At 34.9% G+C, this 15,902-nt stretch overlaps 4 protein-coding genes across 4 annotated transcripts in view; 2 read left to right on the top strand and 2 right to left on the bottom strand.

Moving 5' to 3' along the window:
* Positions 1–3,746, bottom strand: part of LOC105313677 (ralBP1-associated Eps domain-containing protein 1-like) — a 6,841-nt gene extending 3,095 nt beyond the window's left edge. The window contains exons 1-4 of the mRNA XM_011407297.2: positions 3,642–3,746; positions 2,617–3,576; positions 2,368–2,489; positions 879–1,517 (exon numbers count right to left, since the gene is read on the bottom strand). Of these exons, the coding sequence (XP_011405599.1) occupies positions 879–1,517; positions 2,368–2,489; positions 2,617–3,560 (1,705 nt within the window). The 5' untranslated portion in view covers positions 3,561–3,576; positions 3,642–3,746. The remainder of the gene's footprint in view (positions 1–878; positions 1,518–2,367; positions 2,490–2,616; positions 3,577–3,641) is intronic.
* A 27-nt stretch (positions 3,747–3,773) lies between these two features.
* Positions 3,774–6,000, top strand: LOC100634739 (vacuolar protein sorting-associated protein VTA1 homolog). Its single transcript, XM_003388429.3, has 6 exons — positions 3,774–3,901; positions 3,946–4,040; positions 4,581–4,708; positions 4,766–4,841; positions 4,896–5,060; positions 5,393–6,000. Exons 1-6 carry the CDS (start codon positions 3,808–3,810, stop codon positions 5,813–5,815), a joined length of 981 nt encoding a protein of 326 aa, XP_003388477.1. The 5' UTR covers positions 3,774–3,807; the 3' UTR covers positions 5,816–6,000.
* LOC100634863 (eukaryotic translation initiation factor 1A-like) lies at positions 5,911–8,413 on the bottom strand. The gene is made up of 6 exons (XM_011407295.2): positions 8,310–8,413; positions 8,179–8,262; positions 6,922–7,025; positions 6,738–6,870; positions 6,002–6,114; positions 5,911–5,952 (listed from the first exon to the last, which is right to left on the bottom strand). Exons 1-5 carry the CDS (start codon positions 8,323–8,325, stop codon positions 6,002–6,004), a joined length of 450 nt encoding a protein of 149 aa, XP_011405597.1. The 5' UTR covers positions 8,326–8,413; the 3' UTR covers positions 5,911–5,952.
* Positions 8,414–8,473: 60 nt separating this feature from the next.
* LOC109584091 (uncharacterized) lies at positions 8,474–14,525 on the top strand. Its single transcript, XM_019999670.1, has 21 exons — positions 8,474–8,597; positions 8,649–8,696; positions 8,777–8,804; positions 9,366–9,606; positions 9,705–9,763; positions 9,811–9,971; positions 10,560–10,659; positions 10,707–10,805; positions 10,852–11,092; positions 11,960–12,326; positions 12,375–12,505; positions 12,554–12,690; positions 12,735–12,837; positions 12,940–13,113; positions 13,580–13,643; positions 13,687–13,731; positions 13,789–13,830; positions 13,884–13,931; positions 13,989–14,085; positions 14,138–14,239; positions 14,294–14,525. Exons 1-21 carry the CDS (start codon positions 8,545–8,547, stop codon positions 14,408–14,410), a joined length of 2,457 nt encoding a protein of 818 aa, XP_019855229.1. The 5' UTR covers positions 8,474–8,544; the 3' UTR covers positions 14,411–14,525.
* Positions 14,526–15,902: the final 1,377 nt, after the last annotated feature.

Raw genomic sequence — 15,902 nt, 5'->3', positions numbered from 1 at the left:
GCCCTACTTCTTAAGTATCACAATAGATGCGGCAAAAGGAGAGGAATGTACTGGTTTGTTTATTTTTACAATAGAACTACTATAGTACATGTACATGTAAGTCAAAAGTTATAACAAGAAAATGAAGGCTCAGGAGAACACAAATGGACTTTAATTGCATCTTGCTAAAGTTGAGTATTAATCATGTTCTGCAAAATCAATTTTTGTTAATTTACAACTTAATCAGGTATCGAAGTGGGTATTTGAGTACCGTACGGTTGGTAATATTCAAGGGTCCAAAATTTCGTGTTTTCTCCAAAATGTCTTTAGAAACTACATGCAATATTCGTGGGTATAAATATTCGTGGATGGCAGTTAGCACTCTTCTTTTCACTTGGATCTACTGGACTAGCTTCCAACACATGGCTTATAGTGGAATATAGAGTAATAGACAAAGACTCTGGCTCCTCCACTGGCTTGAAAATAGTAGTTAGAGATCTGCATGGCCCGTTAATTAGTTTTTATGTGTGGGTGGGTAGGGGTTAAAATTTCGTGGATAAAAATTAACCACAAAATTAACGAAAATTAATATCCCACGAAAATTAATATCCCACGAAATTTACCAACCGTACGGTATACATTAAGTGTAAAATCTGTATCGAAAAGTATTAGTAAATTATGATATCAGTGGAACACTACTGCTAATTACATGCTAATTTGAGTGGCATAATCTAAAGAATTTTTTTAATTTTTAAGAATAATGTGGAATGTTGATCTACAAGCATAACCAAGAGTACAGTACATAATAAAATAACAGCTAATTTTCAATTATAAAAACCTCAGCCCTAAACCAGAGCTACATGTACATTTACATGTACAATGTACATGTACGAACTAACCCTTTCCGCTTCTATCATCAGTATTAACTGAGCTCTTAGTCCCAGCAGTCATTGACACAATAGGAGCAATATCATCACTAGGAGGTGATGGTGATAATGTACCTTCAGTGACAGGAGAGGCAACATGAGGGGGTGAGCGGTAGGGGGCCGGGGGTCGTGGTGGGGCCGGACGACTCTTTGGTTTATTTAAATCGGAAGGAGGAGTTTTATTAGCAGGTAGCTTCTGTGGGGAACGTTTCTTCTTTCTTGGTTTTGGTACAGGACCATCCCCAGAGAGCGAAACACCACCAGCAACTGTTACTAAAGTTGAGGTTTCATCTTCATCTCCAGTGGTATCATCAGGAGTCTCTACACTAATGAGACGACTCACAGCTGGATCAACAGGAACATCACCCCCACTATCCAGCTCTTCTTTCTTTCGATTTGCTTTATTAGCCACGTTAACCTTAGCATAAGGTTTATCTCCAATCATCACATGTTCAATTAGCGTAGCAGCAGGTGTGGCTCCTGATGATGCTGTAGTTGGTTCAGTTTTGTTAGTCAGTGAAGGAGGAAGGAGTGGTCTTGGGGGTGGAGCTTTGAACTTGTAAGAAGAGTCTGGGTCAGTAGAGGGTGTGGTCTTTGACTGGATACTGGTTCCTAGCAATATTAAACATAATTATAGAAGCAGGGCTTCAAATTAAGGAAGTTACTGTATATGTGTACATGTAAGTGAATGCTACAAAATAATGAAGCAACTATAAAAAATTCAGTTTGATTGGAATCAGTTCAAACTCCTGCATGTCTACAATGTATAATTGTACATGTACATGTACATGTATGTATCAGGAAAAATTATTAAAATGGAGAACTCTCTCCTTTTCAGTTTTGGCAAACTTTAGTCAAAGACTGCCCTAAATGTATAGTACAGGGTCTTTGACTAGATTTTTGAGCAACTTTAAAAATTCAAAAAAGTCCAATATTAATCAAAACTTTCTAAACAACATAAGTATATGTATATGTACATGCATCACAAAATTAGTGAAATCATTCATTTTATGATACATTGTACAGTAGTGTTTTAACTAGCTTAAAATAAAACTAAAAATAATTTTAGTGATGACATTGTCAAATTTCAATTTTAATTACGTAAACATACGTGTACACATAACCATAAACCAAGAATAAATAATACTAAAATTAAATAAAATAGATGCTAAACAGTACCTCACATAAAAAAACTAAACTAGAAATAATTATTACTCACAATGTGAAACTAGCTATACAAAAATATCTATAACTAAATTAAACTAAAATTAAATCTTAGTGAGGCTCTTTTGACTCTTAATTAACTGCATGACTAAAATGAAAATAGAATAACTACCGTGCACATGTACGTGTACATGTACATTTACAAGTATAGGTACATGTACACGTACATGTATAACTAAATTACAGTAATTCTTAAATGAAAACAAAAACAATACTACATTGCACATCGTAAACATACTTAATGCTTCCGGTAGTACTGATGGTATATCGTGTCCCTTTCTCCTCATTAGAACCAATTTCATTGCGATAATGAACTCGTCAAAATTTAACTGGCCATCTTTATTGATGTCAGATAGCTTCCTGATAATGAAAAGATTGGAGCATGTTTACAAAATACTAATACAAATATATACATAATAAAAAATAAACAGAAATCAATAACTTCATACAGTTATTTTTTACACAAATAAAAACATTAGAAGCTCACCATATTCTAGACAACTCGGAAACTGGTAAATTGGACTTCATAAAAAAATCTCTTGCTTTATCGCCAGACAGAAAACCACTCCCTTCCGTCTCAGGACAAAGACTAGAAAACTGCTGCTGACACTTCTGATACAACTCATCAGAGACCGACCAATCAATTTCAATAATCCCTTGTCTTATAACAGGAGGGCTGGGCGTAAACGCAGTTGCAAGAGATGACTGTGGGACAGTAAGTGATTGATCAACATTAAAACCAAACGATGGCGGAATCATAACTCCAGCACTACTAACAGGAGGAGGAGGAGGAGGAGGGAGAGAAGAAGCATCAATTGTAATGACGTTACTATCAACGATTGGTTTAAAATCAAATATGTCTCCCTCCATGCCACTTGCATCAAATAAAGGAAATTTCGCTTCGTTGGGCGGTGTAAAATGAACCGGAAAGCTGCTATCAATATTACCCAGTTGAGGATTAACGGCAGTTGATGGAGGGGGCGGGACTGCTGGTGGAGGAGCAGGAGTCACTACAAATGTCTTTGCAGTCGATGACCTTTTCTCCCTCGCTAAATGACCTTTCGATAACAAAAAGTTTTCAGTGTCATCTTCGTCGTCATCACCATCACCATTACTATCCTCGTTCAGTGTGGAGTATTGCTTGCGACCTTTCGCATTTCCAGCTCCACTAACACGAATACCTGATCCCTTACGACCCAACTTAGACCCACCTACTGCCATCTCGGATGAAGAGCGTAGTTTTGGTGAACCAGGTGGAGTTCTAGTTTTGATAATACCTTTATCTGAGGGTTTACGCCTCAGGGAAAAACTAGTCATTTTCTGTACATCGACTGATAGGTTTCTTTCTCTTCCTTCTGGTCCAGCTCCCGTTTCTTCATTGCTGTCAGGAATAGAGGGTACTTCTCTTGATATCTCGTTCATCAGTGACATTATTATTTAATATTTACTAGTCAAATAAAAATGACAAAAAAAATCATAAATACCATTGACATTATGTCACGAATGTCTTACCAAGTTAAGACGAAGAGAAAGAACTATTATACAGATCTAAGAAGTAGCCAGGAACTAACTCATTTACCTCATCAACGAGCTCAATGGGCCTCTAGTCTAGTAAATAGATCACGTGATCCCAGCCACACCTCTCAAACATGTCACATGACTGCATTCTCAGCTCAAGATGGCGGCGCTCCCTCCAAGGTTGAAGGGCATTCAAAGCTATATCAGTGTTTCCAATCAGTATAAGCAGAGAGATCCAGTCATTTCTTATTACTGTTAGTGTAGACTATACTGTGTAATATGTGAACTTCTCCATTAGGTCATCTTTATGCCTTAAATAAAGGATTACCATTAGCTAAAGGAGATTCCAGTGCCAAAGAAGCCATATTGAAACTAATGGATGATGCTGAAAATGTAAGTACTGTATGGGTAGTAAATTTTGAGGGCATAAAATGTCATGTTTTAGTGAAAAGTCTTAATTTTTTAATTGTGAGGGGGTTAAATTTTGCTTTTTGGCACATGCACTTGCATTAAGTCATAGATTATTATGTGCTGTGCATTAGCAATTAATTTTCATGATTAAGAGTCATCCATGAAATCCGTGCAACACGGAATTTTATAGTTTGTAGAATTTTATAGATAAATTGAATGTAAAAAATATATATTATGTATAAAGTCATATACATGTAATAATACAATAGGTGCATGTATGTGTATATCAAGGTGTCATACTTGTATGTATTATTATACATTCTAAAGGCAATTACGATTTGATTCATGGTTTTCCATACCCATGCCACAACTGCTGTTAACGCAGTAGTATTAATTTTACTCTCAATAATTAGTACAGGTGATAATGAATAGTAATATTATTAAGCTTCCTCTCTGCCCACTTGAAACTATTAATCAAATCCCCAATTGCTTAACTACGTATATTAATTTTTATGTATACAGCTAAAGAAGAGTATTGAAGACAAAGAATATATAAAAGATGAAATTGTTGCTCAGTCTTACGTGGAAGATGCTGCACTCAAATTATTTAATAAAGCCGACCAGGCAGATAGAGCAGCAATGTTTGACAAGTGAGGATTAAAAAGATTCTTTCTTTGCAATGAAATGTGTCTATTCTTATTTTTTAGAAAACTAACTAAAATGTTTTACGTTGCATCGCAATTGTTTACTGTACTGGAGCATTTTGGTGACTTAACTGATGAGGTATAGTACATTGCACTTACATTGAGAGATTAAATTTGTGGCTATTTTTTGAAGATAGAGCATAAGAGGAAATATGCAAAATGGAAAGCTGTCGAAATCGATCGCTGTCTTAAGAATGGAATAACACCGACCCCTGGACCAGCTGGAGTTAATGAGGGAGAGGATGATGATGATCCATCTCAATTTGGCCAACCTGTGGCAATACCACCACAGCCTCCAGTATGTACTGTAATAATAAATGTTTTTTATACTGTGTACACTGTACAAGCTAGAATTTTTGTGGCCCAAATATCTGTCAATTTTGGAAGATGGCATAATTTTAATTTTTTTAAATTTTACTCCTTATTTAAGCCATGTATAGTGGGCCAAAGTGCATTTACAAAAATAGAATTAGCCGGAGAATTTTTTGGTAACCTTTATTATTGTACGGCAAGAACTTTTGTGGCTTAAATTGTATGATTTAGATCCCAATTATAATTTGTCAAGTTGATTTTTTACCGGGGTCACAAAATAATTAAGTTACATGGTATTATACTTTTTGTTATAATTAGGGTTCATATTCCGGTGTGCAGCCTTACCCACCAATGGGTCCACCATACCCACCAACAAATAGTGCCACACCTCCATACCCACCCACCACAGGCGTTCCTCCTCCAACTGACCCAACACCTACTGTGTCCCCATACCCACCTAGTGCTGCATCTCCATACCCATCAGCCCCACAGCCTCCAACTGGTCCCACTCCTACACCTCTCCCTCGCTCCAATCCTCCTGGAACTAGAAGTACGCCCATTAAGCTCGGTGAGACGACTAGTGGTGGTGGTGGCAAGATTGAAATATCAGGAGTACAAAAGGAAACTGTACAGAAGTACTGCAAATACGCCATTAGTTCAATGGATTTCAATGATACTGAGGGAGCCATTTCTTTCTTAGAGAAGAGCTTACGCATTTTAAAAACCGGGAAAGAGGATTAGACTCGAAACACAAAAATTAATTTTTATTAATGTAACAGTTTTAAAACATAATAATAATATTAACAATGTGTCTTGTATTATTACTACATGTAGCTCCAATAATGACTAAAATAATGAATATTAACACAGATTAGTAACTAAAAATGTGAATATTAATAATAATTATTGTTATAATTGTAAACTAACTTAATCAATTTCAATGGCGTCGTCATCATCATCGTCATCTTCATAATCGTCATCAAACAATATTCCATCTTCTTCTTCACCAGGATTCAATGATGTAATCTCGTTTAGTTTGGCTACAATTAAAAATTATTAGTAATAATAATTATTATTAATTTATTATTACAATTTGCCAGTAGCCATGCACACATGGTCATGTAATGCCCAGGGTTTCCCATAAAGCATGCTGAGTGAGCTACATGTAGTTAGCAATTAGCTCACTGACAATAATTAGCTTAGCTTAGCATATTACATAATACAGTACATGTACTGTACATGGTGTTTGGAGCAACTTTAAAAATTCATAAAAAATCCCAATTTGATCGCAATCAGTTCAAGCTTACTACAAAACATAAGAACATGTATATGAATTAGAAAAATTATAGAAATGGAGAATTCTCTCTTAGTCATTTTTCTAAAAGTCAAATTGCTCACAAAATGGGCTAAAGTACAGTACATATTTTGAGCAATTTGACAATCCACTGACAATTAAAATCTGCAAGAGTACTATGCCTAAATCCTGTGGGAAGCCCTGGTCATGCCTGGCTAAAGTCACCCTAGGTTTAGGGATTTTTAGGATTTAAAGTTAAATTTTAGGCTTGGGGTTTTCAGCTTTTGAGAAGCAAATTGAGTCAAGGGAACCAAGATTGTACAGAAATATGGTCTGGGGACCAGGGACCAAGTTTTTCACAACAGTTACCTGTCTCAGGTAGTTCTCCATATGTCTTAAGGTTCCTTGCTTCATCAGGATTGTAACGTAATATCACATCAGCTTTACTGTCTTGATAATCTCTCAAACCAATCAGTATAATATCACCCTGATTAATCCACACCTAATCATAAAATCAATTTTATAACTATTGAATTTATTTAAAATGTAGTACCTTCTTTCGTAATTTTCCTCGTATATGGCAGAGCCTGTTCATTCCATCAAAGCAGTAAGCTTCAAGTCGACCGTTACCCAACATTTTGATTACTTGAGCATATTCTATTAATAAAAGTTGATAATAACAATTACTTGCTAATAATGTTGACACAAAGTGCTAGCTCAATCTGTTTTGAACTGACAGATCAGATTTGGTGAACATGCGGTTATGATATACAGATATACACCTACACGTACATGTACATGTACCTACTACCTACATGAGCATCTACATGTGTACCATTGCCGATACCAAACCTTTAGTATGTACATGTACATGTACACATGCATGGAAGGGTAGTAGGGTACATGTACATGTATGTCACTCTTCATATTCAAGGAAACTACATGTACAAATGAAGTTTTATTACTGTAGTACCATACAGCCGGAAAAATTGGCAGTTCAAAATAAAACCGCCAATATTATAACCGCCAATAATAATTGTAATGATAGGCGGATCCCATCATGAGCACATGATACTAAAAAAATGCCAAAATGGCAGTATTTCTGAGTATTTCTCACTATTTCAGTCAAGACTGTGGGCAAGGACTGGCAAGGAGCAGCTTCAAGAAGAGCTGAGAGTGCTTAAAGAAAAAAACAAGATAGTAAACCGCCAAATTAAGAGACCGCCAATATTACATTTAGGCAATTTGATGCAAAGCCACTAAATTTTTAGACCGCCAAATTTTCCGGCTATACGGTATAATGCAAGGCTTGTTATACATGTAGATGCCATAATAATCACGGTGGGGGAAATGAATTAAAATTCCATTGCTAATCTTGTCTCTAAACAACTGAAAGGTGTCTCTATAAAACTTCAAGAACTGCATGTATTTAAAAGAAACATAGTGGAAGTGCCTATGTATGGGTAATGCCCACACACACCAAATAGACACATTCCTTAGCAACACAAATTGAAGAGATCAATACCATACAGCGCAAAATTTTCAAAGGTTGTAAATTTTAAAAATCGGCCCGAGTATCTATTTTGCCAAGTTGATCTTCATAGTAATGCTACAACAAAAATAACAGACTTATTCTTCATTTTCAAGGAATAACAATCATTCTATCTATCTTCACTTTCTAATGAGGACGAGGTGTGGCTTTAAGGATGTCAATACATGTATGCTCTAAATTCACGAGTTTAGTTACAACATGTATACCAGTGCTCTTGATACTAGTGCTCATAATCGACTAAAGCATAATGGCTCATACCTTGTCCGTCTTCTTTAAAAACAAGCTCTCTCTTGTCACTTTCGTTTTCGTTCTTTCCTCTTCTCCTGTTCTTACCACCTTTACCTAAAACAAAGAAATATAAAGGATACATATACTGCCTTGATACCTACCTTTATTCTTCGGCATTTTAGATGTAAGACCGAGTGCTGACTCACTTCAAAGGACTATGACTGTGAATGGTATTTATGATGGGAATTACTAGTATATACGGAATAGATTTACGGATTTCTTGATTTTATTAAAATTTGGCACCCGGGCCCCCTCTTTTGCAAAAATTGTAAAGGTGCAAGTATAGGGGTAAAGGGTATACCCCGCGGTGTTCTTGCGGACAGCCAGTCAGCCACCATGGCAAAAGCTCTTGAAGAAGTTGAAGTTGAAGCTAATTTCGGTGAAACAAAGTTAGTGCACATTTATAATTTATGAAGACGTGACTTTTAGATTATTTTTAGCAATCTGAAGTGTTCTGACTGTGATCCTGTGACACGGGATAACTCAAAGTAAGCCTTGCATATCATTGCCAGAATAAGCTAATTTTATTTTCAATTTTTTTATTTTCAATTTTTTTCTATTTAAAAAGATATATCAAGAGTTCAAAGAAGAGTACTGTAAGCTTTTATGTAGTATAAATTTAAAGTGTTTTAATCAAATTAAATGCCGGGTTTAATTAGTTTTAATTTGCCCAATACTGCATGGTTCCAATCCCCAGCCATCATGTCCGGCACCAGATCTTTATTGAAATAATGTAGGCTAATCGGGATATTCATCGGGATACCATATGTACCAACGATTTTTTGGTGACCATTTGGGTGGGGGAGTATTAATCACACAGTAACCATAGACCGTAAAATCTGCTTTTGCACATTATGGCAGCAATGATGAGGCTGCTCCAAATTGTTACAGTGGCATAGAAATAAAAATTAAGGTTGGAATTTTTTCTCTCTGGGTGTAGTTTGTTAGTTCTGTTGAAAAGATTTCACCATTGAAAACTGAGCAGTACAAACTATAACTTGATACTTTCACAATGATGGGGAGAATGAAATTTTTATTTACAGTATCCCAATGAATTACAAAGTTCAGGAATATTATGCATCTCATTCACATGTATCTGGAGGATGTTCCATGCATGTGTGGGACATTAACAGAATAGCTATAATTTTAATTTCTAGGATGAATTTCATGTAATTGGTCCTTTTGATGAGGAATTCATTTCTTTGGATGATGTTTTGGGATATATAGCTCCAGCTTCTGGCTCTGAGCAAGAGAGCACTCATGCTCATAAAAGTCTCAGCTTTTTTAAGAGGCTTACTTCTGGAAACATGATCACATCTGGGAAAAAGAAGTGCACTAATATTGTGATGAGCATTGCAGGAGGATCCCAGTACATTGGACAATCAAGTATTCAAAAAGGTAGAGAAGGCCCAGAAGAGATAAGGCAATGAGAGTATTCTTGTAGATAAAAGTTATTTGGTACATAATTAAGGAATAAATTTTGTTTATTTTTATAGTCTACCATCAAGAAAGTGCTGTTTCAGAGTTACCACCAACCATTGTTGAAGCATGCAAAGTAAAACCTTGCCAAGAAATATATAATTTTACCTTAAGTATTCTAAGTTATCTTTGAAGTGTCTGAGAGACTACAATAATGGCCTCATTCAAGAAAAATGGCTGGCAGAAACTAGTCATCTCTTGCAAAATGAGACCCTCACTATTGGTGTTTTTGGCCGTCACAAAGCTGGAAAGAGCACAGTGTTAAACGCTCTTCTTCATCAAGAGTAAGTCTGACTTTTGTATTATTTTAAAATAAGGATACAGAAATGTGCTGTAAGTAAGGAGAACACGAAAACTTATGAGGATAATTTTTTTTGAGAAGATTAAGTGTAGCATGGTCCCTATAATAATAATCAGAATGAAAGTGTCTACTTTATTTGTTTTACCTATCCACCAGATCTGTGTGAATGAGATGCATGATATTCATAGACTATTTAATGATATTCATTTGGATACCGTAAATAAAAAAATGATTCAGGCCGCCATGTTGGGAGTATACTTTGTACAGTCTTCAATGGGGAAAAGGTGTTATTTTACCGTTTTGCCAGCAGAGCAAAGGAGCTACATCCAGAGAGAAAAGACTCAAACCTTAATCTCCATTTCTATACCACTGCAACAATTAGGAGCCTCTAAGTAACGCAGAAAAGTAGATAAGGCAGATTTTAGCCTTTTGGCCCTTTACTTACTGTATAGTTTATGCCCTCAAGATGGCGGCCAGGAAATTCTGTTATTTTTACGATATCCCTATGAATATCATTAATCTAGTTAACGGGGATCTGGTGGATATCATTATTTAGTTTTTGTTTTCACAGAATATTACCTTCAGCTGTTACGAATGAAACTGCATTCATTACAAGCATTCATCATGAGCCCTGTTTACATCAAACCAATACATGTTCAGAGGACTGTGAGGTAATTTAGTTTAATTATTTTAGATTTTTTACTGTCTTTATTTTTAGCGATTTCTTTCGATAATGAAGACAGATGTGAAAGGTCGCCGTAATGTTCGTAGCACAATTAGAAAGAAAAATTCAGACATTCGAGACAATAAGCAATCTGTCAGTGAACACAATTATAGTAAATATTGTTTACATAGTTTTTTAGCCAATGGAAGGTGAAGCAGTAACAGCACATGTTCCTTTCCTATGCAAATGCTCCACTGGTAACATCAAAATTGTACTATTGGATACTCCTGGTCTTGCTGAGTCAAATGAATTGGGAACGTCTGAATTATCAGAGCACCAACTAATGACCTGCTCTGCCTTCATTTATGTTATATCATGTTTACAGTTGGAGGATGCTATTGACGCAGACACACTAAGGGCTATAGCTGAGAGAGATCCATGTAAGCTATATAAAGTCATTATAGTATATAGACATGTATTATACATGTATATATACTATAATGATTTTATCTTTACTTTGATCCACTATACTATTCATATCTTTCCTGTGAATGACGTTTCCAATTTATAATAATATTCATTTGGATACCGTAAATAGAAAATTTTACAGGCCGCCATTGTGGAGGTATTGCTGCACTGTTTCCAATAGAGCTCGATACACTTTCTGCCGTTTTGTAAGAAGAGCAAGCAGTTATAGTCTCAAAAGTTAAAAAATTGCAACCTTTATCTTTCTTTTCAGTAGTCTGCAACTGTTTAGAGCCACTGGAGTGGCGTGGAGAAGTAGAATTGACAGTTTTTAGCCTGTCGGTCCATTGTAACTAATGATAGTATACCTCCACAATGGCGGCCTGAAAAATTTTCCATTTACAGTATCCCAATGAATATCATTATAAATCGACAAAATCATTCACAGGAAAGATATGAATTATTGTATTATTAAGATAGTGTAATGTGTACTGTTATTGTAATAATCAACATTCATACTACAGCTGGTTGGGGATGTTTGTCAGTGTTTAATATTGGTAATAGTACTGTTATTGTTATCCTTTTTATGCCAATTATAACTATCAAAACAATGAATCCATATAATAATAATAACCACAACTTACTATAACTTGTTGTGGTTGGGTTCCTTTCCCTTTACCAGTTAACCACTAAGTTGGCATTGCAGCAGATTTTGTTTTTTAAGCTTTAACATTATTTGTTTCAAATACAAAAATGCCACGTACATGTATGGTTGTATGCACTACCACTATTAGTGATTTGTGTGTGAAATAAAAACCTGTTTTGATTGTGATTTATTTTAGGTGTGTTTAGTGAGAAGCGCATGCTCATTGTTGTAACAAGGCTGGATGAATATAAAAAGTCCGAACAGAAATGTAATGATGATTCAATCCATCATGAAGACAGTGATGATGAAGAAACTGCCAGTCTTGAAGAGCTTATAACCAGCATAAAGAAGAAAGTACAACGGCAGTGTAAGGATTTTGTGACCATTCCAGATGATTGTATCATACCTGTGAGTGCTACTGGAGCTTTGGAAGCAAGGAAAGTGAAATTAGGAGTTAAGAGTAGAGACATTAAAATGTTAATACTGAAGTTTGAGAGACTCCAAGACAAAATCACAACTGAAGAGCTTGACAAAATTAGTCAGGTACCATTATTGGAGAAAAAGTAAAATATTAAATGTGGTAGCAATGGTATTTTATTATTAAGTTGTAGGCTTTTTGAAGTTGCTCTTAACTCTTATCGTTTATGGCACTACAGCATTGTAAGGGATTGTTCTAGATATTTGGAGCAAGCTGTTAGAGAGCTCGTTGGAGTTGAAGCTGCATTTAAGTGTGCTGAAGAAGGTTTGTCTACTATCCTGTTTTTATACATGTACTTTCCTTCAATTATAGAGTATTTAAGGAAAGTAAATGAAAAAGAAAGGCTGAAAGTTGAATATAAGAAACAAAAGAAAGATCTTTTATCCAAGTATGATAATGGATCAACATTTCATGGTTCTTTAGAAAGCTCTTATGATAAAGATGTGCAGGTATTAATTGTATCTATAGTTTTCTTAATATTAATTGTGTTCAGTCCCTTTATTGTAAAATTGATGAGCAGTATAAGGAAAAGTTTCAAAACTTTCAATCTAAGATTAAAGAAGCACCAAAAATTACCTCTGAAGATTATAAAACAGGTTCATATTATAGTTCTATGAATTCTGTGTTGATGTTATACCTTCATGCATCATGATTTGTTATACATAATACATGTATAATTATTGCAATAATTATTACAGAAGTTGAAAAATTCATTGAAGAAGCAAATGAGTCACTGAAGATTGAGCTGAAACACGTTCCTTTTAAAGAAATGAATGCCATCATTCAAGACTCCACATTTGATTTAGGTGTAGCTAGACTTGCAATGGAACAAACTCTAGCAGAGTATTGCAACACCACTGCATCAGCTTCAAGTAAGAAATTGTACTATAGCCTTGTGCTTTTTTCTGCAGTTAGTTCAAAAAGCATCGCCATGCAATTTGCATTAGAATTTTTGATACATAACTATTGATGCTCTCAGACTATAATTTTTTGAATTTGATCATTTTGAAGAATATTCCAATTACTGAAAGCATGTACATGTAGAAAGGTATAAAGCTGACTCTGATTAAAACAGTAAGTGACTAGCAAATAATAATCAATTCACCCAAGTGACTCAAAATCTAACCCATTTACTCAAATGCCAACTAGGAAATCAATGCACTCAAAAGATTGATAACTATGAGTAGAACTTTATTAAGGGCAATCTAGGTTGTGTAGTTAAGTGTAGCCAGCCCCTGTAAGAGACTATTTCATTTCTAATCTATTCTTTTGAAACAAGACTCCTTGGAGCAAATTTTTGCACAAATAATGAGATAGTTATATTTCTTTGCATTTTAGGAAGCAGTTTTTTATCTGGAGGTGAGAGTGTCACTGACATTCTTAATGATGAACCAGTTAGCACGTAAGATTAATTCTATTTTGCTCTTAATTTCTGCTGTCTATAGTGCACCACTGGAACTGAAGGACTTGTTGACCAAGAGCAATTCCTTGTAATAAGTAGTTTTTGTTAGTGTTCAATTTATTTGACTATTATTACATGTATATAGGCAGTATAGTATAATTGACAGAATGGTAATTTTTGCTCAAAAGTAAGTTATACTGTCACTCATAAATTGTTGCTTTATTTTTAATTTATACACAGGGTTTTCCTGAGGCTTAAGACTGAGCATGATCCAAGACGTCGTTTATTGTATATAAACCATTCAATTAATGTACAATAATTAATAATTATGGATACTCTTTATAGGGATGTGGAAAGAAATGCATTGCTTGAAGAACTAAAGCAATGCCTCATGAATGACAGTAAAGAATATTTTAACAAAATTAAACCAAAAATAGTTGAAGTAACAGCAGTTATTCTAAATTTAAACAATTATTGTTTCCTGCTTTTTTTAGAGCTACCTAATAGAACACAGAACAATTGCTGAGCGTCACATAGCTGATGTAAAGTCACTTTTTTTAGAAGAAAGAAAGCAGATAGACAATACAGTTAAAAATGTGAGTACTGCATTATTACTAACATAAGTTGTATTCATAATTTACTTTAATCAGTGGGCTAAACAAGTTCTGGTTTTTCGAGAGCTAAAAGAGTCACAGTCTATTTTAAGTCAAAGGCTTACAGAACAAAAAAGTCATCTCACAACTCTTTATGCTGCCAGATTTTTATGACCTAATTTGAATTTATATTATTCTTAAAATTATGGATTCTTATTTTTATTCTGTTATTGTCTCAGTTTGCTCCATTTTCACTATTAATTAACTATGATATTGATAAGCATTAAAGTATTTATGGCCAGAACCCTAAGGCAAGTTAATAACATGTACTACAACATGTACATACTTACTGTTACTGGCCTTCTACTACCGTACAAGATGATTTATTGGCAAATTTAACTGTGGAAAGTTAACTGGCAAATTTTATATTGGCAATTTTGTGCTACATCACCATTGAGCATTCTCATGCAGATGGAAATAAAATGGGGGATTTTATATTGGTGGTTTCTTCATAAAACTGCCCATTGCCAATATTAATTCCTCACAAATAGTAAATCATTTTGTATATAAAGCTTGAGATAATCTCAAAAACCAGACCATTCCCCAGCCTACAGGCATTGTACCCCAATGACTGCAGGCTGGTGAATGGTCAGCTGGCAAGAATAGGTTGAGGTTATTTGAGGGAACAAAATGATCATTATGTAAAATCAAAAGTCTAACTAACTAGCAACTACAGTCACTAAATCTAACACTACATAATACTCAGGAGACAATTTTTATTGTTTGTAATGTCAACAAGGGTATGACCAGCACTTGAAAGTATCAGAAGTCCTCTCATGTGTCAATACCTACAAATTAAATCATTAGATCTATATACATGATCTATATGAAAGCACTCACTTCTTTGTATATATTAGTATAAGCAATGAGGACACAGCGACCCCAGTTCTGCATGCACTTGCTTTCCAACTGGCCCTCAGCATCAAGTGGACAGTTAACAGGACAAGAGAAAGCTTGAACAGGATAAGGGAGTGCTGTATATGAATAGTAGCAAGCCCAACAGTTAGAAATGAGGCAACCTCTAGGACATTTTACATTGCTACCGATGCTTTTATCATCACTATGAAATAAAGAATTTAACAAGCATAAAGTAGTGATTATATATGTAGCATCAATAAAACTTACATTGTACACACAGCTCCTCTTTTGGTGACACAATATTCCCGACTACAAGTTGGTGGACATGCTGTATATTTGTTACTTGAATTAATTTTTATACTATAAATTTAAACTAACTTACCACTACATTTCTCTTCACAATCATGTTTAGTAAAAAAGTTATTTCCATTTGAATGGCATCCTCCATAATAAAAGACTTCACACTTTTGACTGGTTGAGTTATAAAAGTATCTTTGTATCTGGCCATTGCAAGGTCCTTTATAAGGCTGGATAGTGCAGGGATCAATTTCTGAAGAGGTGGAAATAAGAATTCAAAATCATTATTCATTGCTATAATATAATTGACTAACTTGGGCAGTCCTCAGGTTCAACACAAGTTAGTTTTTCTTCATCAATTAATTGTCCATTAGGACATGAACAGCCAGAAGTATCTGATGGACAGACACGATAAGGCTCAGAGCATGTCTTGGGACAACTGTTACTCTCC

The sequence above is a fragment of the Amphimedon queenslandica genome, unplaced genomic scaffold, assembly GCF_000090795.2.
Source record: "Amphimedon queenslandica unplaced genomic scaffold, v1.1 AMPQUscaffold_13249, whole genome shotgun sequence".
Lineage (NCBI taxonomy): Eukaryota > Metazoa > Porifera > Demospongiae > Haplosclerida > Niphatidae > Amphimedon > Amphimedon queenslandica.
Note: the sequence above shows the minus strand (reverse complement) of the source record. Positions and strands in the feature narration are given on the sequence as shown.

Excerpts from the sequence above, each read along its gene's own strand:
- LOC100634739 (XM_003388429.3), top strand. The coding sequence starts at position 3,808 with ATGGCGGCGCTCCCTCCAAGGTTGAAGGGCATTCAAAGCTATATCAGT. Across the intron at positions 3,902-3,945 it reads TCCAGTCATTTCTTATTACT|GTCATCTTTATGCCTTAAAT; the intron begins GTTAGTGTAGAC and ends CTTCTCCATTAG. Across the intron at positions 4,709-4,765 it reads AGAGCAGCAATGTTTGACAA|AAAACTAACTAAAATGTTTT; the intron begins GTGAGGATTAAA and ends CTTATTTTTTAG.
- LOC100634863 (XM_011407295.2), bottom strand. Across the intron at positions 7,026-8,178 it reads TTTTAAAGAAGACGGACAAG|AATATGCTCAAGTAATCAAA; the intron begins GTATGAGCCATT and ends TTTTATTAATAG. Across the intron at positions 6,871-6,921 it reads GAGGAAAATTACGAAAGAAG|GTGTGGATTAATCAGGGTGA; the intron begins GTACTACATTTT and ends TTTTATGATTAG.
- LOC109584091 (XM_019999670.1), top strand. The coding sequence starts at position 8,545 with ATGGCAAAAGCTCTTGAAGAAGTTGAAGTTGAAGCTAATTTCGGTGAA. Across the intron at positions 9,764-9,810 it reads CCATTGTTGAAGCATGCAAA|TTATCTTTGAAGTGTCTGAG; the intron begins GTAAAACCTTGC and ends AAGTATTCTAAG. Across the intron at positions 12,327-12,374 it reads GTACCATTATTGGAGAAAAA|GCTTTTTGAAGTTGCTCTTA; the intron begins GTAAAATATTAA and ends ATTAAGTTGTAG.